General features: G+C 47.2%; 1 protein-coding gene across 42 annotated transcripts in view; it reads left to right on the forward strand.

Annotated features, from left to right (window-relative positions):
* Positions 1-22,911, forward strand: part of UBE3C (ubiquitin protein ligase E3C) — a 112,435-nt gene that overhangs the window by 64,493 nt on the left and 25,031 nt on the right. For 23 of the 42 annotated variants that reach the window (XR_014067103.1, XR_014067105.1, XR_014067099.1 and 20 more), the window contains 5 exons: positions 5,393-5,497; positions 6,574-6,661; positions 6,895-6,992; positions 7,845-7,977; positions 16,371-16,618. Coding sequence is in view for 34 of the 42 variants with exons in the window: in XM_081535486.1 (XP_081391612.1) it covers positions 5,393-5,497; positions 6,574-6,661; positions 6,895-6,992; positions 7,845-7,977; positions 16,371-16,618 (672 nt within the window). In the remaining 8 variants the exon portion in view is untranslated. The remainder of the gene's footprint in view (positions 1-5,392; positions 5,498-6,573; positions 6,662-6,894; positions 6,993-7,844; positions 7,978-16,370; positions 16,619-22,911) is intronic. The other 19 variants (XR_014067100.1, XR_014067102.1, XR_014067106.1 and 16 more) reach the window with 1 other exon arrangement.

Here is a 22,911-nt window from a genome sequence, read left to right on the forward strand (position 1 = left end):
CGGGGCCCTCAGCAGTGAGAGCAGAGGGTCCTGGCTGCCAAACCACCAGGGAATCCCTCTGGTTTCATTGCAGTGACATAGAATCAGACACACGTAACAGTTTAGTGCATTTCTGAATGTTTACTTAGATAATGTTGGGAGTTTTCAAGTGTTTGTTTAAGGGTTAGCTCCAGGTAGAAGAGCACGGTGTGGGAGACGAGGAAAACGCATGGCGTGAACACGGAAGGACGCGCGCGGGACTGTGAGTCTCCTCGACTGCGCGTGAGCTGGCGCATCTTAGTCGTCCTGGTGTTCACTGGTTTGCTGTCTTTGTTCATATTTCTTAACACACTGGTTTTCGAGTCCCGCTGTCTCAGGGTCTCCTCAGAATCAGTTGACGGTTGTTGAGTGACATTAGGGTCGCTACTGGTGGTGCCTTTTGGGGTGCTTGTCAGCCAGAGGCTCCAGGCCCGGGTGCAGTCAGCCCCTGGGGCAGGGGTTAGTGACCTCTTATCTCAGTTTGCAGACTTGCACCCCTGTGACTGAAGCCCTGTTTAAATCCAAAACCCTGCCAGTCTTTCAGTGTCCGTACTGTCTTCTGTAGTAGGCATATCTGCGCCAGGAAATTTTATAAAATTAACTGAGAGGAAAACTGTCTTTTTGATCTCAACACTGGGTATCTGTTGATCCAGTTTAAAATTGTTACTCCAGTTTTCATTGCCTTTGACACTCTTTCGTCACTTCATGTGGTTTTTTAATGGTTACTTCTGTGAACTTTAGTTTTTCAGTACTAAATATTTCTAGCAGCTTGTGGTACTAAAAATGAATGTACAGAAAGAGAATATGTTTAAAGGTGTTTTGAAATCACAGAATTTGAGTTGTATCTGACTCTGTGACCCCATGGACTGCAGCACGCCAGGCTTCCCTGTCCATCACCATCTCTCAGAGGTTGCTCAAACTCATGTCCATTGAGTCAGTGATGCCATCCAACCATCTCATGCTCTATCGTCCCCTTCTCCTCCTGCCCTCAGTCTTTCCCAGCATCAGGGTCTTTTCCAATGAGTTGGCTCTTCATATCAGGTGGCCAAAGTATTGGAGCTTCAGCTTTAGCATCGGTCCTTGTAATGAATATTCAGGGTTGGTTTCATTTAGAATGGACTGGTTGGATCTCCTTGCAGTCCAGGGAAGAGTCCAGTCTCAAGAGTCTTCTCCAGCACAATTCGAAAGCATCAGTTCTTCAGCCCTCAGCCTTCTTTATGCTCCAACTCTCACATCCCTACATGACTACTGGAAAAGTCATAGCTTTGACAGTATGGCTTTGTCGGCAAAGTAATAATGTCTCTGCCTTTTAATACACTGTCTAGGTTTGTCATAGCTTTTCTTCCAAGGAGCAAGCGTCTTTTGATTTCATGGCTGCAGTCACCGTCCACAGTGATTTTGGAGCCCAGGAAAATAAAATGTATCACTGATTCCACTTTTTCCCCCATTTATTTGCCATGAAGCGATGGAACCAGATCTTCGTTTTTGAATGTTGAGTTTTAAGCCAGCTTTTCCATTCGCCTCTTTCTCCCTCATCAAGAGGCTCTTTAGTTCCTCTTCGCTTTTTGTCATTAGAGTGGTATCATCTGCATATCTGAGGTTATTTTTCCTGGCAGTCTTGACTCCAGCTTGTGCTTTGTCCAGCCCGGCATTTCCCATGATGTACTCTGCATATAAGTTACATAAGCAGGGTGACAGTATACATCCTTGATGTACTCCTTTCCCAATTTTGAACAAGTCCATTGTTCCATGTTCAGTTCTAACTGTTGATTCTTCACCTGCATACAGGTTTCTTAGGAGGCAGGTAAGGTGTCGTCTCTTAAGATTATTCCATAGTTGTGATCCACACAGAGGCTATAGTGTACTCAGTGAAGCAGACGTAGATGTTTTTCTGGATTCTCTTGGTTTCTCTGATCCAACGGATGTTGGCAATTTGATCTCTAGTTCCTCTGCCTTTTTAAAATCCAGCTTGTACATCTGGAAGTGCTCAGTTCATGTACTATTCAGGCCTAATTTGAAGGATTTTGAGCATTACTTTGCTAGCATATGGGCTTCCTTGGTGGCTTAGCGGTAAAGAATCTGTCTGCAATGCAGGAGACCTGAATTCAGTCCTTGGATTGGAAGGATCCGCTGGAGAAGGGAATGGTAACCACTGCAGTATTCTTGCCTAGAGAGTTCCATGGACAGAAGAGTCTACAGGCTACAGTCCATGGGGTAGCAAAGAGTCCGACAGTACTGAGTAACGAACACTTGGCTGTCATGTGAAATGAGTGCAATTGTGCGGTAGTCTGAGCATTCTTTGGCATTGCCTTTCTTTGGGATTGGAATGAAAACTGACCTTTTCCTGTCCTGTAGCCACTGCTGAGTTTTCCAAATTTGCTGGCATATCGAGTGCAGCACTTTCACAGCATCATCTTTTAGGAACTGAAATAGCTCAACTGGAATTCCATCACCTCCACTAGCTTTGTTCGTAGTGACGCTTCCTAAGGCCCACTTGACTTCACATTCCAGGATGTCTGGCTCTAGGTGAGTGATCACACCATCGTGATTATATGGGTCATGAAGATCTTTTTTGTACAGTTCTTCTGTGTATTCTTGCCACCTCTTCTTAATATCTTCAGCTTCTGTTAGGTCCATACCATTTCTGTCCTTTATTGAGCCCATCTTTGCATGAAATGTTCCCTTGGTATCTCTAATTTTCTTGAAGAGATCTCTAGTCTTTCCCATTCTGTTGTTCTCTATTTCTTTACATTGTTAACGTAAGAAGGCTTTCTTATCTCCTTGCTGTTTGGAACTCTGCATTCAGATGGGTTTATCTTTCCCTTTCTCCTTTGCCTTTGTGTTTCACTTCTCTTGTCTCAGCTGTTTTTAAGGCCTCCTTGCGTTTGTTTTTCTTGGGGGTGGTTTTGGTCCCTGCTTCCTGTACAGTGTTACAAACCTCCATCCATGCTTCTTCAGGCACTCTGTCTACCAGGTCTTGTCCCTTGAATCTATTTGTCACCTCTGCTGTATAATCATAGGGGATTTGATTTAGGTCCCACTGGAATGATCTAGTGGTTTTCCCTGCTTTCTCAATGGAAGTCTGAATTTTGCCATAACGAGCTGATGATCGGAGCCACAGTCAGCTCCACGTCTTGTTTTTGCTGACTGTATGGAGCGTCTCCATTTTCGTCTGTGAAGATTAGAATCAGTCTGATTTTGGTATTGACCCTCTGGATCCAGTTAAATTTTCACAGTTTCTTAAAATTTGTATTTTTCTCTACAACTTAGAAAAAAATAGTTTAAATAAAGGGCAAAAAATGTTCTTAGGAGATATGACATTCCTAAAATATTTTGGGAATTAGTCCAGGCCTCATATTGCCAAATATAACACATAAAAATATGTGTCACCCAGTTCAATTTGGATTTCAGATACACAGCAAATGCATTTTAGATACAAGTATATCCTGTGTGATAATTGGGTACATTTATACTTTTTAAAAGCCTGTATTTGAGATACCCTTTGAATAAAGCAATATTTAGAAGGGATTTATGCTAAGAATTGTGTTTGATGTTTATCTGAGAGTCAGCTTTACTAGCTGTCCTGCATTCTCCCTGGCATCTTCCAGTCTTCTTTCTTGTCCCCTTTCAGACGCACTTTCCGCAGCGGCTTCTGCTGCCACGCCTTCCGCGCTGCCGCCGCAAACTGTCAGAAGGCACGTCTTTTGTCGACAGCTGTGGGTGGTGGGTAAATTTCAGCGCAGTATCTGTTAAACTTGGATTTACTTAAAACACCAGTAAGGGTGTCTGCAAGCAGAGGTGCGGTGTCCCATTCTTCGTACCCAGGGATCCCGCTTCCCTCCGCACTGTTGAAAGAGCTCATGGAACGTAACCCCCTGAGCTGTGATCCTTTCCCCTGGAGAGCAAAGCCGAGAGGCCCCCGGGAGTCAGGCATGTTAGGTCAGCGGCCGCGTGTGGCCTGTGCCCAGCAGTGAGCCGGAGGGGACCGGACCCCCGGCTCTCCTCAGCCCACTTCGACTGCACTTCACATCAGTCGTCCCGAAGCACTGCGTGTGTGGGGCCTAAGCGCCGAGCAGGCGCCGCGGGCGGAGGGCGACAGGCTCTGACTGCTCACTGCTGCCAGTACCTTGCCGACTCAGAAGGGCGCTGCTGTAGCATCACAGTAGGCTTTCACACCGGGCGGTGGACGTCCCAGCGGAATGGGCAGCACACGCCCAGCAGTGTAAGAGCTGTGTTCTAGACCTTGAGCGCCTTTTACTGGTGTCGTTGTGTCCGGATGGCCAAGCGGCTCAGGTGTTACTTCTTCTCTTTCCTGGTTACATGATCCAGCTGGAGTCTGTGTCCTGGAGGCCTGAGATAGCAGCCAGGGACCCCTTCTCTCACACTTCGGTTGGACACAGAATGACATTTCCTAATTCTTTGTTAAAATTATATTTTACTGAATTAGAGGCATTGTGTACAGAAGCCTGGCTGACTATCTCAGAAGACACGGTCAGAGTCACTAACGACATAGTGGTTGCAGGATCAGTTCCTGCTTGTAAAGGCCTTGGTCTTGTAAAGACACTTTGGTCTCACAGTTTTGTGTTGGTTTATCTTTGTTTACTACAAAACACGTTTCTGTTTAGTGTCTTTTGAAACTGCTGTTAGATGTCTGTAATCGCACATCACAGAACTGACCACGGTCAGTCCTTGGGCACCGGCTGCTTTTCTAGGTGGGCAGTCGTGTTCTCTTTCGGGGGCTCCCAGCAGGGTTCTGTTTGCCGAGGGGCTGAAGTTCCCTGAGGGGACAGCAGTGAGGGTCTGGGCTGGGAGAGCGGGTGGCGTTGGGTAACCAGAGCGTGTGGGAAGGCTTTCTGAAGGAGGGTCGGCTGGGTTTGTGTGGAATTTGGGGGGATGTAGACGAACCCTAGAGGCTTCCGTCCGGGAGATACTGAAAATGTCTCTCTGGAAGATGTACAAGGCGTATCTAGGACACGGCCCCCCTCTCCCCACCGGCACCCTCAAATAGAGTGTTTTTCAGAAAAATTATGTGTTTTAACCTTAGGAGAATTGCTGTACTCGGAGGTGTCTTTTATTATGGCTCAAGTGAGCTCATACATTTCCACTTTGTTTTAAAAATTACTGCCTCCCTTGTAGTTTTTAAAAAGTCAGCCCTTGCACATATTTGTGTCATTTTCTCTCTTTGTTGTTGGGTAGTTGACCACTTTGTACATAAGCTTCCTCCTGTGGTCACAGAGCGAGACGCTTTCCGTGAGCGGGTTTGCTGTTGGTCTAGCAACCCCTCATGGAGGGCGCCCATCTTGGGCGCTGAGGGGCACTGTGTGCGCGTCCCCGGGCTGCCTGCCTGTGTGACCTGGTCCTGCTCCCCCCTCAGGTCATCACCAACCTGGTGAAGATGCTGAAGTCCAGGGACACGCGGAGGAGCTTCTGCCCCCCCAATCACTGGCTGTCAGAGCAGGAGGACATTAAAGCGGATAAGGTATTCCTGGAAGATCGTTTACATATTTTTCATTAAATTTATTTTTTCAGTTTGTATCTTTTCTGAGAAGAATAAATCTTTTAAAGTTGTTTATTTTGTAATTAATACTAACAGTAAACTTGTTGCTAACTCTTAGGTCACATAATAGAATGCGTAACAATATCATTGGCTTACACGTGCATCCTGAATTTGTTGTTAATCCTAATTTGCTCTAAACCACAAAGTGTGTTGACATGTAATGGTTTTTTTGGGGGGAGTTGAAAAACTTTTGCTTTTATTGTATCAATATATTTTTAGTATTAATACTTAAAAGTGATGGAACTTATTTATGATTTTCTAAAGAGACGGAGACAAATGTGAATATTACCAAGATCTAGATGTAAAGTAAATTCAGTATTGTAACCTGTTCTGAAATAATGAAAATAACATTACCAAAGGACTCGAGGTGTTTTCATCTTTGTTTGTCAGGAAGACACAGGACTGGATTCATCTCCGAGTCTTGGGGCGGGGGCAGAGAGTGACTGGGCATCAGAGGCATGACTGCAGAAACGCTAGAGAAGAGAGACAGCAGGGTAGAGGCGTCGCTTTGTCCGCCTGCACGCTGCGTCTTTGCATCAAGCTCGTGGCGCCCAACCCTGCCCGTGGCCCAGGCCGAGGAGCTGCGGCCGGCCCTGTGGCAGTGAGGGCCTCGGGCCGCGGGCATTTCCAACAGGGGTCGGATGGAGGGACAGTGGATTAGTACTTACCAGCCTTATTGGGCTGCTCATTCACACAGCTTGTTTAATCGTGAGAATGTGAATATTTGGTAATGGTAATAAATTGCTAGTTTTTAAGGGTGATATGGTTTCTTTGTAAAGCAATCATTGTGTGGTGATTTACTATGTCCGGATATTACATGTTGTTGATTAGAGCAAGTAGAGATTTCCCTGGAGTGTATTTAGGAAAAATAACTGCAGTGTGAAAATGTAAAAGGGTGGCCTGCGTAGGGGAGAGAGTGTGAGAAGGTCTCCTGGGAAGGAGCGGGGTGGGACTGAAGCCAGGGTGCAGCAGGCGCTGAGCAGGCTTTGGCCCCGCAGGTCACCCAGCTCTACGTCCCGGCGTCCAGGAACGCGTGGCGGTTCCGGCGGATGGGCAGAATCGGGCCCCTGCGGTCCACGCTGGACGGTGAGTGCCCTGCGCCCGCGCGCCTCTCCTACCCCGAGCTGACCGACTGTGCTGTGGGTGCTGTCGCCTGCGCCCTGTGGGCTCCTGGCCTGTGCTTTCTGACCTTGGTCAGCCAGGTCAGGAGTCTCCTCTCCGGAAAGCACCTCGTGCCTGGGTAGCCAGCCCCCACCCAGCCCCGGCAGCCCTGAGTCTGGAGGGGACGCGCAGGCTCACTGGGCGTTGTCTGGTTGCAGTAGGTCTGGAGTCCCCGCCGCTGTCCGTTTCCGAGGAGAGACAGCTCGCCATCCTGACCCAGCTGCCCTTTGTGGTTCCGTTCGAGGAGCGGGTGAAGGTACGCAGTCGGTTCTTTCCAGATCGGCTCGGCCGGTTCTGTGCTTATCTGTGTCGTCTCAGTGTTAAAAAGTCACACCACTGGGAGTGCCTGTGATTAAATATATGTTTTCTCACTAGATTCTAATAGTTGACCATGCTTTATAAAAGCATAACCCAATCAGATACCTCTTGAAAGATGTTTTGTTTGTATTCACCAACTTACTTAGCAAATTTCTGAAAACTGCCACACTGCACTGCTTAACAAAACAGCTTCAAGAGGGTGTTTTTAGGCCTGCCCGCTCTTCTCACAGGGTGAACATTTAACGCTGTTGACATTTCTTCATTAAAACACACACATTAACACAACATTGTAAAATCAACGATACTGCAGTAAAAAGTAAAAAAGGAGCCCCGCACACACGGGCACACGCATACACACGTGGCTTCCGAAACTCCTGGGTGCCCTCTTCTGGACTTTCAGCATAAAACCGACGACTGGGGTTTTCTCACCCTGGGGATCGCCCTGCTGGTACCAGCATCAATGCACCGCTTCCCACAGCTGCTCTTCCTCCTGCTCCACCTGGAGTTGTAGAGAAGTCTCCAGGAGAAAGTACCGAAAATGTATGTGCCTTAGCATGGGATTTAAAAAGTTCGCTGTGAAGTGGGAAAAAGGAGCAATATTACCTAAATACTGCACATTTATTGATAAGGCATAACATCAATATTTGGTATCTTGGCCTTTAAAACTTATCTCAGAATTTATTCAGATAAAAAAGTTAAGGTTTATTTAACAGTTTTTCCTTTTGATTGCTTGTGTTTATAACGAAATGTCTGTTGTTTTCAAGTAACCTTATAATTTCTCCTCTGTTAGATCTTTCAAAGGTTGATTTATGCAGATAAGCAAGAAGTTCAAGGAGATGGTCCATTTCTAGATGGAATTAATGTCACAATAAGAAGAAATTATATTTATGAAGATGCTTATGACAAACTTTCCCCCGAAAATGGTATATATCATTCTCTCTGTATGTGTTATATATGCCAGGGGGAGGTTTGGGGGGGTTATAGGAAAAGGTGATCATTACAAAAACCTGTGTTGATCATCTTATTCTGTGATGACTGTTTAAAACAAATGTAGTACGTCAGATTTGGGGAATGTATATCTGTTTTCAAATAATAATTCTAAGATTGGCAAATACTTATTGCTACAGAAGCCTTTCAGATATTGTTTTTTTTTTTTTTAATAAGATAAGAAACTCTTTAAAAAAAAAAGATAAACTGTTCCTGCCCCTGAATATCTGTCTTTAAAATTTAGTTGACAAGCTTTAATTATAAAAATGTTGGTGGAGAGCCATATACAGACTATATTTTGTTTATAACAGTCTATGTAAATATCATAAAATGTAAGCCAAGTTAATATACTAAATATAATATACTAAAATAAACACCATTGCAATCCAAATTTCTTGATTAAAAAGGTGTCACTGTGCTTCAGTGACACTTCTACTAGATAAAAGAGAATTACATTATAACATTAATTTGGACAGCATTTAGAGGTGAATGACACATTTTTGTCTTATGTTAATCTTTGGCATTCAATGTTAACAGTTTTAGTGTTACTAATTTATTTATTAATAATTTTAACTCCAGAATTTGGTATCCATGCTATCACATGACATCAGTGTTACATTAGTACGGGTGCTAGGAGGTTGTCAGGTGTGGGGTAGCAATTGCCTGTCCTTCTAGGGCAGCGATTTAATTTTTTTCCAGAAAAGCAGAGCCTCTCATTTTGAATACTTCCTCTCTTCTCAGATAAAGAGCTGTTTTTGTCATTTTGTAGGAACAGTAGAGGAAGGCTGGCGTCACTAGTTCCCTTGCTCTCTTCTCGATTTTATGTGCAACATTTTTGCTTTTAGCATAACTTAGTTTTGTTACATAGTCTGTGCCTTAGCCCTCTAATGTCAAGTACCGCACACTGAGGCGGACTTTCAGCTCCAGTCTGACCACAGACTGCGTGCCCTACTGTGAAGTTACTCTTGCCTGGGGTGTCCTGTCTTCAAAGCTTTTTGTATAAGTGAGGCAGGAATCAGATCGCCTGCGTGCTCGTCTGATATCCTGTGGGGAGGAAGCAGACGTCCCCTCCTATGGGACCTGCCGTCCCCACGTGAGCAGTTGTGTTCTGCTGTGTTGCGTGTGCTGTGTCGGCAGTCCTGTGTCTGTGTCTCCCGCTCCACTGAGCGCCGTGTGGTCTAAGCCAGGGTCCCCACAGCTAGCGCTCAGTAGATGTTTGTTGAGTTTGTGTTTGAAAACAAGAAAAACGAGCTGTAATTGGCCCCGATTGGCAGAGTGTTCAGGGAGAAGCCGAGGTGTGCTCGGTGCTGGGAGCTTCCTGAGACGCAGGACGGGAGGCGGGACTTGGGACCCAGGAGCCCAGTCCCGAGGGAGGGGCTACGGGAAGGGCGTGGCTGTTCCCGGCAGACTCGGTTCTGTGCTTGCTGAGCCCGGTTCTGTGCTTGCTGAGCCCGGGCCTCCAGCAGCCACTCGCGTATCTCTGAGCTCCTCAGCCAAAGTGAGAACATGTGCTTAGCAACAGTTTTCAATTAACTTTAAAACTATTTCATGGAGAGTATGCCGTTATTGCTCAATGATACAAGCCCCAGATCTCCTGATGAGTCCTAAAGCTTAAGAATTATTCAAAAGTTGGTCATACTGCAACTCTTCAGTGGTGCATGCTGATAATCTCACCGAGTTAAAGAATTTGGAAAAATCATATAATATCTAAATTATAATGCTTTAAATCTTTAAAGTGTTCTTTAAGTCTGACCTTATTAATAAGTTTTAAACTTATTAAAATTGTTATTATATATAAAATTTAATAAATGTTATTATATTAAAATTGTTTGCTATTTTGCTATGCGGATGGTAAAATTAAATATCATCTCAATATGTTTAATTTACTTATGGAAAATTGGTTTGAAGTGCTTTGTTGCCTAGTCATTTACATGTAATCAATTAATATGATTTTTCCATATATCATCTGGTCACTGAAGCAAATAGTGGCCATTCCTTATGGGCTCTCATATCTCATATCGTCTCAGAACAGTCTTCTGAGTTGTGGGTCTCGCCTCCTTTGACAAGCGCGCTGACGTGGTGGAGCTCAGAGCGGTTGTGTGGCTCCCTCACAGCTGGGAGCTCGGCGAGCAGGGAGACACGTGCGTTTCCCCGTGTGGACTGTGGGCAGGGAGCGCGCCTGCGCTTGGAGCCCCGTGGCTCTGAGAGGGCGGTGGGGCTGGCGCCTCCCACCACGGCGAGCTCTGTGTGGTCCACTGTGCCAGGCGAGGCGGCTGGAGCTGTGCTGGGCTCCGTTCCTGAGAGCACGTGCGTGCTCCTGCGTGTTGGTTGGTTTTGTTTAATGGGCAAGATCTGTGACCTTGTTTTTCTGAAGAAGAAACGATAACAGGGTAAGATCAAAGTCCAGTTGACCCTTGAACAATGCAGGTTTGAACTGTGCAGGCCCACTTAGGCAGATTTTCTTTTTTTTTTTTTTCCAAGAAATATGTTGGCAAACTTTTTGGAGATTTGTGACAATTTCAAAACACTGGCAAATAAAACTACTCAGTCTAGAATACTGAAAAAATTAAGAAATATTTGTCATGAATGCAGGAAATATATGTAGATGCTTGTCTGTTTTCATTTGTTGCCAAAATTATGCACAAAATATGCACAATCTACTCTAAGAAGTTAAAATTTATCAGAACTTATGGAAACACTCAGAGAATGTGTGTGGCGCCCTCTGCAGCTGGGAGAAACGAAAGCAGGCGTGCCGGTGCGGTGCGGATTTGGGGCCGTGGGAACCACCTGTCTGCACGCAGGCCACTCGGACGATTGTGGGGCCACCTCTGGTTGCTCCTGCCCTGAGCTCAGTGTGGTCGGAAGCCTGAGCCCCTCACCTCCTCCTGACCACGCCCCCTGCGGCAGACAGGGTCCCGTGAACAGTGCCCGCGCGTGCTTCCCTGTGCTTCCATCGTGGCTACTGCGGTCCCGTGAGTGCTGCTCACGGCGCTGGGCGCTCCCGGGGCGCAGGGAAGAGGCAGGACGCTCCCGGAAGATGTCCAGCTGTCTGGTCTGTATCCACAGCTGTGGGTACCACTCCTGCAAGACAGGGGAATCCAGCGTGAGGACCACGGTCAAGGAAAGGGAATTTGCGAAGGTGTGCGGCAGCTCTACCAACAGGCAGAGAAACTTTGCACTTCTTGTGACATCCCTTTTTTATCTCGTATTGAAAGTGTGTCCAGGATTGCCATAAGAAAGGCGTTTCTACAGACATATGATTTGAGAAAAAGGGAAGTCCATATATATAATAATGTTTTTTCTTCTAGGCGTGCTTTTACTAATTCTGTTTAATTTCCAGTGACATTGATGTAATTAAAAATTACTGCACAATTGTGATGTATTATTTTCATAATAAGTTTACATTTTATTTATACAAAATTCAGATATATTTTCAGTTAATTTACTTTTTCTAAAAAATTTTCAAGCTCAAAGTATATCCATGTTTTGTTAAAGCTTTACATTTATCTTGGTTTAGTCACTAAGTCGTGTCCAACTCTTGCGATCCCATGGACTGTAGCCCACCAGGCTCCTCTGTCCATGGGATTCTCCAGGCAAGAATACTGGAGTGGGTTGCCATTTCCTTCTGCAACATTTATCTTACATACCTTAAAATTTTCTTTCTCTTATTAGTCGTAAAGAAAAAAAAAAATTTAGTAACCATGTTACTTTAAAAATTGTCAAGAGTTTTCAAAAGAGAGCCTTAAAATTGTGAAGAGAACCCTAAAATTTGTTTCCAGTTTGTTCAAAATGGCATGTTACGCTGCTATTTCATACCTTATATGACAGCCTGCAGCGAAAGGAAGGTGACGGAGCCGAAACGGAAGAGCTGAATGCCAGGGAAGGGTAGCTTGATGAGAGTAGAAAGCCTGGCTTTAGAGGTGCCGTGAGGACAGGAGAAGCAGCGCCCGGCCCCCACAGGCGGCAGAGCGCTTCCCGCGCCATCGGGACGGTCGTTGAGAAGGGACGGCTGCCCGGACAGGTTTCCAGGCAGACAGCAGTGCCTGTTCTGGGAGGGACCGCCACAGAGGACAGTTACTAGGAAGGAGGGCACATGAGCACCAGTGTTGAAGCAGGCCCTGTGCGCGTGTGCTCGGGTTTGTGCCCAGGACTGCCCTTGTCTGTAAAGCTGCTCACCCCCAGCAGTCCATCCTTTGGTGGGGAGGTGGGAGGGCCAGGACCCGAGAGCCCTTTTTCTGGATTGTTCTGTCAATGCCTTGTCCTCATCGTCAGGAAGCACCTGATAGTTCAGGGCGGCCTTCTCGGGGGCTCTGACGTTGGGCAGTGCCCATGGCCACCAGAACCCATGAAAGTACAGGAGAGTCTGCTGGCTCACAGAGCACATCTCTAATGGAACCTCTAGGTCGGGGCCACAGGACCGTCCAGGCTCCGTACACACAGTTCTCCAAGGAAAGGCTCGTCAGCAGCGTGTCAGAGAACCCGGCAGAGAGTATCACGTGAGCTTGGGAGGACTACACCCTTAAAGATGTCATCCTTGCTGTCAAGAGAGCCGAGAACGCCCCCAAGTCGGGGGCGACACATTCCTGCTGGGGAGACGTCCGGATGCGTCACGTGGCTTCACAGGACTTCTGGCTGAGCCGGTCCGGGAAGGCGTGAGAGGGAGGGTGGGGTGGTGACAGGCACGGGGGCCTCGGAGCAGGCCCCGGGCAGCCCGGAGACGCCGCGTGAGGGGAGCTACCCGGTGACGACTGAGTGGACACCACCGCCTCCGACCCGGGCCTGACGATGAGGAAGAGACGCCAGAGAGGCAGCGGAGTCGGGACGCACGGCAGACCCCCGGGCAGGGCGTTGTGATCATCGGGGACGGCGTCTGACTTGGGTCACACCGTGGGTCTCCTGTGATACGGGTGCCGAGACGACAGCGAACCGTGGGAGGGGGAGCGGTGCCGTCCAAATGGCTTCAGAGGAGAGCAGAAACGTTGGGGCAGAAGCTACGGTGTGTCTCCGTAAAGTTACGCCAAATGGGCTGCCCCTCCTGCCCCCCTCCACCTCCCGCCTCTGCCGCTCCCTTCCTGCTCTTCCCCCACCCCCAGCCTGATGAGCCCGAAGACAGGCCTCCGTGGTGGCCCACTTCCACTTCACGGTAAAGAGGCATCACGCCGCCCAGGAACAGCTTAGCTGCTGTGGATGTGAGCGTCTTCCCGGTGTCTGCATAAGAGACTTCAGTGTCTTCATCCTCTTCCTCCTCACCCGAGTATTGACCCTGCAGACCGTCGTGGGCAGGACTTGCAGGGAAGTGGACAGCCTGTGCTTTCAGAAGCACAGGGTGAGTGATGCTGAGCGTAAAATTAATACCGTGTTAGCTTCCTTCCTATTTGATGACTTGGCCTTCAAAGAGTTATATTACTAAGCACTATGCCTCTCTCCCTCATGATTGAGGAAACTGCTAATCACCTTATCATCACAGGTAAGGGGTTTTTAAAACATGGAACAGTGGTGCCAGCGCTGAATGATGAACAGGACTGTGACAGTGTACACTGTAAACATTCCTCAGCATTCATTCCTTAGTGTACAGGCTAGACTACTGTGTAGCATATTCCTGATGCTTCATCAGCAGTGCCTGAGTCATTATACCCCTAAACAAATAGGAATTTCTTTTTCACATTGTTGCTCAGTCACTAAGTCGTGTCTGACTCTTTGTGACCCCATGGACTGCAGCACGCCTGGCTTCCCTGTCCCTTGCTATCGCCTAGAATTTGCGCTTCCCTGGTGGCTCAGATGATAAAGAATCTGCCTGCAGTGGTTTTTTACCCAGGGTTTGATCCCTGGGTCAGGAAGATTCCTTGGAGGAGGGCAACCCATTCTAGTACTTGCCTGGAGAATTCCACGGACGAGGAGCCTTGGACGCTACAGTCCATAGGGTCGCAGAGTTGGACACGACTGAGCAGCTAACACTTGTTCACATTTCTCCGTTGTCTGATGTCAGGCATTAGTAGTGCACACAGCATCTTCCGTGCTGTGTGTCGTGTAAGACGCTGTTGTTGTGGGTACTCACAGCCCGGTGGTGGTTCTTGAACGCAGACGAGGTAAACTTGAGACGGCAGTAAATAAATACAGGACAGTACTGTGAATGGGTTCTTTGTTGATTTTGACTTTTGTAATAACGTTTTTCCTTTTTCTCGCTTACTTCATCGTAAGAGTACAGTCTATAACTTGTCTACCATATGAAACGTGCTAATTGACTGTTTATGTTGTCAGTAAAAGAGGCAAAAGTTACACATGGATTCTCAATTGTGTGGACCCCTGACTCCTGAATTGTTCAAGGGTCAATTTACTTAGGGCCCCCCCCAGTCTTAACTCCATAAGTGGGTGCTTTTAATTTGTCTTTTGAATCAAGTGGCAAGAAGACTACATTTGATTCTAAAAATATTGTGTGGTTGTGTCTGGTTGTTTACAGAAATGAGCTTCGGGGAGCCGTAGACCCTCAGTTCTAGCTAGAACTGAGAGGTGGCTTCTGTGACGTCTCTGAGATAGACTCCCCCCTCCCCTGCCTGGAATGTCAGTGCCAAGATTTGAGCCAGCAGTTAACAGGTGTACCTTGGTTGAGCGTTTCCCAGTTACAGAACGTTTATTTACACTTAGAATTTTCAGAATCTAATGCTGCTAACTGCTGACATTCCGTTTGAGAAATACTGTATATGATGAGTGCTTATAGTCCGTCCTGAAAGCTGAGTATTGAAAGGGTAGCTGTAAAGGTTGGGTTGCATCCATCGTTACCTGCTTAGAATTCCCTCTGAGAATGCACATGTTTGGTAATTGTATTGATCAAAATAGATGCAAATAGCATGTCTGTGGAATTCAGCCATCAGTGAAAAGTTCTTCATTTAAGTATAGTTAGATTTTAAATAGTATGTGTTAAATTACAGCCCTACCCTTGACACTGTTGGCTATGTGTCCTTGGGTAAGTGATTCACCGTCCCTATCCTTGGTTTCGTCACAAGAGAATGGGCTGTTCTTACCCAGAGATGGTTGGAGCGTTGGAAGTGGTTAGTGTGTGTGTGAGGTCCCTGGCATGGGTTCCTGCACGGGGTAGGAATCAGAGGTGGCTGCTCCTTTCCGGAGCACAAGAGGACGCTGCGCCCTGGTTGGGTGCAGTCGTTGCGTTGCTGTGCACTCGCCAGGCGCAGCGTTTGTCCTCCCTGGTGGGGTGGGTGGCCCTCCACTCAGGTGCGGTCGGGGCACAGGCTCACACCCCAGGTCCTATGACTTTAACGCTGGCGCTTGCACGTCAGGTGTTGGGGTTCCGTGGAACCTGCGCTGTTTCCTGGGGGTCCCCTGGCACCTCGAAATGCTTTGGGTTGGACGCGTGTGAGTGGCTACACACTGCCTGAGAGGTGGCCGCGGTGTGGACCTGCGGCCTGGGTTCCGCGGCCCACTCCCTTTGTGCCAGGCGCCTGTAGGGCGTCAGCAGGAAACAATGGCAGGCAGGTCAGTTACGTGGTCAGACCTGCCTGCTCAGGGATTAAGCCGGGGAGGACCTTTCTGACTTGCGGAGTTGTCTTTCACGCCTGCGTCTTAAAGCCTGTGCTGAAACTCTTGCATTCGTTGCAAGTGTGTCTGGGGCCTGGTGTTCCTGCTTCTGCGAGCTGTCCTTGCAAGGAACGTGTGCAGGCGTGTCTCACTTGTCAGGCAGACGTCAGCTTTGCAGTTTTTTTTAAAGAATTTAATTTTGTGGCACATTATATAACCAAAAGTTTTCCCCATTTTTCAGCCAAATGTTTTAAATGATGGTGTAGCTTCTGGCGTTCTGATTCTCACGTCATTCACTTCTTTCAAAATGTCTGTGTGACATTAACTTCAGTGACTTGTTTGTCTGTCTTTTTGCCTTCCTTGGCGCCTTTCTGTTCCCGTATTCTCCTTAGGTCCTAACTCTGCCCGCTCCCCGGCTAGTGTTTGAGTTTGTTACAGGCTGGGGGGTCCCCAGTTTTCCCTGAACCCCTGCCTCCTGCCCCGAGTGGGGAGTCCGCGGGGAGCCCTGGCCAGCCTAGCTCAGGGTCTCCTCTCAGTGGTGTTGGTGTTTGTAAGCCTTGCGTTAAAATCGTTTGAATATCCTTGCTCCCCTTCCCTAACTTCCTGTAATACCAACTTATTGTACTGCTTTTTAAAAAGATGTCTCTCCTCGCCCACCCCTGTTTTGACAGAGCCCGACTTGATTTTACTGCGTTTTAAAAAGATGTCTCTCCTCGCCCGCCCCTGTTTTGACAGAGCCCGACTTGATTTTACTGCGTTTTAAAAAGATGTCTCTCCTCGCCCGCCCCTCTTTTGACAGAGCCCGACTTGAAAAAGCGGATCCGTGTACACTTGCTCAATGCCCACGGCCTGGACGAAGCTGGCATTGACGGTGGTGGTATTTTCAGAGAGTTTCTAAACGAGCTACTGAAGTCAGGGTTCAACCCCAACCAGGGGTTCTTTAAGACCACTAACGAAGGGCTTCTGTACCCCAACCCAGCCGCTCAGATGCTTGTGGGCGATGCCTTTGCCAGACATTACTACTTCCTGGGCAGGATGCTTGGAAAGGTAATGTAAACTCGACGTGAGCGTGGGTCTCCAACTGCGGGGTGCTGACATTGTGTGTTTCTGTGTGGTTACTGTCTGTTTCCTTGAGGATTTTTATTCAGAATTGCTTATGTAATTTTAATCTTGATGAACCTATGAATAGTGCTTTCTTTTATAACTACATTATGTGCATACATACATTAAAAATTATTGGTGTAGGAGAAGGGGGAAGGGACAGGAGGAGGAGGAGGAGGAGGTTAACCCAGGCAGCTACAGTGGCAGTAGCGAAAAATTTAAAAAAAAAAATTTGCATGTGTAGAAAACACAGAACACTGTTATAAAATTCTGTTTATGCAGGTCTTGGAGTGACTGCCTGCTTGCATAGGTGGTGTAAATAGTTTTAGTCTTTGCACGTTGCTCTTGTTGATAACTAGCATTGAAAGCGAGTCTTTAAGGTTCTATGAAGTGTTCAGCACACGTTAAGTGTTGATGTTGTGTGCCGTTTCTTTGACGTTGGCCACTTAAGGATGCTGCAGTAACCAAATATAACACCTGATGGTGGGCACCGTCTTTGCAAACATAGCTCACCCTTTGTTGTAAATGAAAGGAAAATTTAATTATATAACCTGGTGGAAACTTCTTGTTTAGCGATGCAGCTTTGAAAGCACACGTTCCCATTGAAGTAGGAGCAGGACGGTCGTTACCACAGAACTAGACCAGCCCTGGCCTCAGTCTGTCCGGGCTGCTGTAGCAGGGTGCCACAGTCCCGGCAGCGTACACTCCGCACAGATGGACTTCTCACAGCCCTGGGGGCACCACGTGTCTTGTTTGGTGGAGCCCCCATCCTGGGCCATAACTGGTGCCCGTTCCCTGTGTCCTCACGTGGTGGAAGGGCCCAGGGAGCTCCGTGGGGCTTCTCTGTAAGGGCGCTAATGCTATTCGTGAGAGCCGCACCCTCGTGACCTAATCACCAGGGGCCAGCCACGTCTCCCAGCACGATCACGTTGTGGGGTTGGGGAAAATGCAGACTGTGGCGTAGCCCACAGATGTGCCAGGCATAGCCCACGGGTGTGCAGTTTCTGCCTGGTTCTTTTATTTCCCCCGTTTGAGATAGTACAGTGGTAATGCCTGATGTTTAATTGCCGTCCACCACGTTTTTAGAGACCGACTGGATTGTAACACAGGGACAGGAATCGGTTCATTTTCCGAAGGTCAGAGGAGTGACCGGAGGTAACTCTGAAACTCAGGGCAGCAGACTACAGCCCCTGACCAAGTCGACCCCCTATTTCATTGTTTAAGAAACAAACAAGGCTCTCCTGAGATGTGGCTGAGCCGGCTGCTCTCCCTGGGTGGGAGCAGGTGGGCAGAGCTGGGGTCTGTGCTCTTCGGCCCTTTCCCTCACCGGTCTCTCAGCCGTGCAGTGGGGGCAGCCCGCAGCCCGGACACAAAGGCCGGAGTCTCCGTGGCGGGAAGCTGGCTCTCCGTGCCCTGGCCCTGCAGTCTCTGTTGTCAGCAAGCGCTGAGGTGACAGCATGCTGGTTTTAGGGAGGCCCTGTGGAAGTGTGAGGACAGCGATCTCCAGAGGCCCGGGTTCCTGGAGACGTGGGTGAGGACGGAAAAGCGACACTGGATTTGTGAGCATGTTTTTGTGTCCTGGGTGTTTTTTTTCTTGTCATGGTTTTATTGAGATAGAATTTGCCAGCCGTGCAGTTCACCCAGTTAAAAAGCACAGATGAGCGGCTTCAGTGTATTCACAGTCACACGGCCATCACCACGAGTTTAGGACATTTTCATCACCTATGTTAACCCCCCCCCCAAAAAAAAGAATCTAGGCAGATGCCCGTCGACTTTCTGTCCTTTCTCTGCTCTCAATAAGTGTACCGTTTGTCTCCTGTTTGTGTTCTGCACGTGTCCTATGACGTGTATGCCTCTGTGATTGCCTCCTTTCCCTCAGCCCGTTTTCAAGGGCCGTTCGGGTTGTGATGTGTCCGTACTGTGCTCCTGTTTTTGCCAAGTGGTCCTCAGTCCTGTGACAGCCGCGTTATGTAACCGTGCCTCAGTCGTGGACCTCACGGTTGTTCTGGGTGATGTTTTTGGGGGCGGCATGATAGAAGTGAGTTCTTGGAGTGCTTACGGGGGAGGGGGTGGGAGGCTTACAGGTGGGTCGTATCGGCCTGTCAGCAGGCCTGGCTCCCAAGGGAGGAGAGAGGCTCTGGAGAAGGACGGCGGATGGGTGGGTTGGTGTTCCCAGGTGGGGTGGCTGTCTTTGGTGAACTGACCGTGGATGCAGAGCCGGACAAGGGGTGTTTTGGGATCCTAGGAGACGCTGCAGAGAGCTGATGAGCAGGTGCCGTGCCCTCCAGGGACGTGCGGTGAGCTGCCCTGGGCTGGGCCGCGCTGTGCCCGGTGGGGTGGTTCCGGCAGCGCGGCGGGGCGCGCTGGGGCATCCTGACTGAGCACAGCGGGGAAGGCCATGGAGGAGGGGTCTCCGTCTGGAGGAGCGCATAGCCTGGAGGAGGCTGAGCGGTGCATGCAAGGCAGCTGTGGGGTCAGGAGGGTGGGCGCTGTGAGGGCACGGGTCTCCTGGTGGCAGGACACACAGCCTGGGGGACAGACCGAACGTGAGCCCCGCGTGAGGATCTGTGTCCAGGGGTAGTGACCTAGTAGCTTTGTCATCCTTAAGTAATTTAGAGACTAGTGTTGCGATGTAATTTTCTATAAAAATTAGAACTATAGTGAATTTCAACTTTATCATTGAATTCCTTTATCAAGAGCATTTGTGTTCTATTCTGTGCGGTCCAAGTTGTCTTCAGCAGACCTCTGCTTTCCCCCTGGAGCTCCGTGGACGGAGTGGCCTGTTTGAGAAGCACCCTAATTAAAAATCAGGGCCTGCAAAGCAGACGATGCTCTTGTGACTTATTTGATGTAACAGTGTTTTTTAAGTACAATTCACATTCCATGAAATTCTGCCCTTTTAAAGATTACAATTCAGTGATTTTTAGTATGTTCACTGATTTGTGCAACCATAACCACTAAGATTTCAGAAGAAAATAGTACAACAGGAAACCTCATGTTCATTAACAATTATTCCCCTTCTGTTCCAGTCCTGCCAGTCCTGGGCCACCACTAACCTACTTTCTGTCTCTGCAGTTTCCCTGTTCTAGACTTTTCATGTAAACGGAACCACATGACATGTGGCCTTTCATGACTGGCTTCTCTGCCTTGGCATCGTGTTTTCAGGGTCCTTCCTCATTGTAGCATGTTGTCAGCGCTGTGTCCCCCTTTTGTCTCATCGTGTGGATAAACACCAGTTTATCAGCTCATTGTTTCCTGGAGGTTCGGGTTGTTTCCACCCTTGGCTCTCATGAGTGATTCTGCCGTGAACGTTCATGTACAAGGTCTTGTGTGGACAGTGTGTGTGCGTGTTCTGTTGCGTGTGGATGTCTGACTGTCCTGAGACTCGTGCTGAGAATCAAGTGACCGCACATGTGAGGGTTTGCTCCTGCTCTGTTCCGTTCGTCTCTGTCTAGCCTTCTGCCAGTGCGGCCCTGTTGTGATTGTGTGTGTGTGTGTGTGCGTGCGCGGGGACGACAGAGGTGGTAGACCCCCAGACCTGACGAAGCAGAGGTTAGGCCTGGTGACAGCACTGTGCCCCTTCGTCACACCTCTGTGAGGTGCATCAGCACAGGCCCAGGCACATTCCGAACGCTGCTATTTTAACAACCGACTTGAAGCGTTCTTCAGTATTAGTGGTGGGCTTCCACTTGACTGTTTGGACAGGAAGTGTTCCTCAGGCTCACCCATCTCAGTGACAGGCTTCAGGCAGTGACCTGATGTTAAGGTGCCTCAGCATGAGTTTCAGGCAGATCATTCTCCCACCTTAGTTCATTTCAGGCACAGTGTATCGCTTCCCCCGGAGCCGTGCGTGGTCCTGGGATCGGTGCTCAGACCACCTCCCCGGTCCGTGGTCCCACTCCGCCCCGCCTCAGCTCCCTCCTGGGGATGTCGGTTTCGTAGCTCATTGCACAAAAATCTGAAGTGATGTGCTGTCATTCTGTGAAGATGAGCCTTTATTTGCTAGGCTAACCTGGAAAACGCCCTAAATGCCGTAGTTCTCATACAGCGCAACGCCAGACAACAGAGGGATTTCACTTGCATGAATTAAATCTTACTACAGTTGTGTATGATTTTCCTTCCTGAAAGTGAGACTTGTCCAGTCCTGATCAGCAGGCGGTCCTAGCTGGCTGGAGCGTTCAGGCCCAGCACGTGACCGCTCTGTGTGTCTGCATAGTGGCATTGCTCACATGTACGTGTGTGTGTGTGTGCGCGCGCGCTCACATAGTGACGCTGCTTGTGTGGGAGCTGCCCTGAGGACACATCTGCTGTGAAGCTGCAGAGGGGAGCAGACCCCCTTACTCTTCCGTTTCAGAATATATCAGCTCTGTAAACCAGGTTCCAGGTCCTAAAATTGAAGTTTGTGTAAATTCTGTCTAATAAAGATTTTGAAATAATAAAGTTTAGGCAAAACCAACGACAAAACTATAGTTGTTTGAGAATAGTACTTAATTCCTCATTTTACAGATTTTACTTGTATAATTTTCTGCGAGGGAATTCCTAAGGGAGCACTAGTTTCTAAAACATATCTGACTATAAATGGTTAAACTTTGTACCAGCATGTTAAAAATTGTCCAGATCTAAGTGAGTGTAATAGTATAGCACTAATAGTGTGGTATCTGAACATTAAATCTTTAAGAGAAGAAAATTGTCTGTTGATTGATTATGATATTTATTGGGTCATAATGTATTTAAATTTTCTTTAATGCATATGTTAGTGATTGTTTACTGTGATGAAATGCAGCGAGGTCCTCAGGAGCACTCCTGCACAGGAAGAATTACCTCATGTCACTGGTCACTTCTCGCTAAAAGTTCCATTAGCAGATGATTCCTGCTCTGGTGTGGGTTGTGATTGCATTTTATCGCCTGTAAATCAGACTCTGGACAGGGAATAAATAAACAGTTCAAGGATGTGGTAATGTCATCTTGAACTTTTTTTTTTTTAAACAGATAGAAGCACCTATGTCCATTTAAGCCAATTAAGTTCAGAATATTTATTGGAGGAAATCTTTTATCATATTTGAATTCTACTTGGAAATTTTTTTTCCTTTGGAATATTGATTTAATTGGAACAGAATGCCTATAAATCAAGTTGTTTGATAATATCTTGGTCATATATTTCAAATTTTTAATTAACATATGGTAAAACTTCAACATAGTTTATAATTTTGTATTTGAGTGGAATTCAGTGTACACTTAATGAATCATAGAGTGTAGTATTGGCAGTTAACAGTTTATCCTGAGATTTTTGAGAGTTGGGAAAATTTATTTTTGTATTCATTAGAATCCTTTTATAGAATGTTCACTGAATTTGCTGAGGCTTTGAAACTGTGGACTGAGGTGAATACTAGTAATTTAAGTTACTGTGGTCCTTAGATGTCAAAGCTTCTGTTTTATGAGGTCTCGTCTCGAGCTCTCCAGCTCGTTAAGGGTCAGCATAGTTGAGCCGCTTCATCTGGTTGAGCTCTGAAGTTCATGTATCTTTCCCTTAGGCTTTTTTAAACATACCATTCAGCAAATAGTTGATCGTTCTGTGCTAAGCCCAAGTCTTCCAATCAAGACTTGCATGTTGAGACTCGCTAATGTTAAGACTCTAGAGGTCAGCGGATTTCCGAAGCAGGCTTTCTCTGAATCTCCCAGTTAATTAACCATGGGGATGATTCACCGTGCGTTTCCTCTTGTTGACCTTCAACTTTATTGAGAAACAGAAAAATCAAAGATCATAATTAACAAATATGTAAAACTTACAATTTATAAGTGATTACTTATTTGACCCTTATCCCTTTGGAGAATTGTACTGCTTTTATAGTATTCTAATCACAATTTGTATTCTTTTCCATTAAAAACAGTGTTCCCAAATCTGGAGATTATTCTTCTTCCTAGTTAAGGTCATAGTTTTCTATGTAAGTTTGTTTCTTCAAAATTAAACATGAAGTTAAAACGGTCTTATTGTACAGTAAAAATGGCAAGTGTATTCCAGAATTCAGTTGATTTCAGTACCTAAAAGTATTATTGAAGTTTTAGCTATTCTGAGATATTCACCAGAATTCTTTCTGCCCCTGCATAAGTAGATCTTGCTTTCCACTGAGATATCCCATGTCACATTTTTTAAAAGTTTTCTTTATTTTTTTTGGCTGTGCTGGTCTGCAAGGACTCTCTCCAGCCGCGATGAGTGGGGAGCTGGTCTCTGGTTGCGGTGT

Source organism: Giraffa tippelskirchi, chromosome 10 (genome assembly GCF_054371585.1).
Source record: "Giraffa tippelskirchi isolate mGirTip1 chromosome 10, T2T-mGirTip1v1.2.pri, whole genome shotgun sequence".
Classification (NCBI taxonomy): Eukaryota; Metazoa; Chordata; class Mammalia; order Artiodactyla; family Giraffidae; genus Giraffa; species Giraffa tippelskirchi.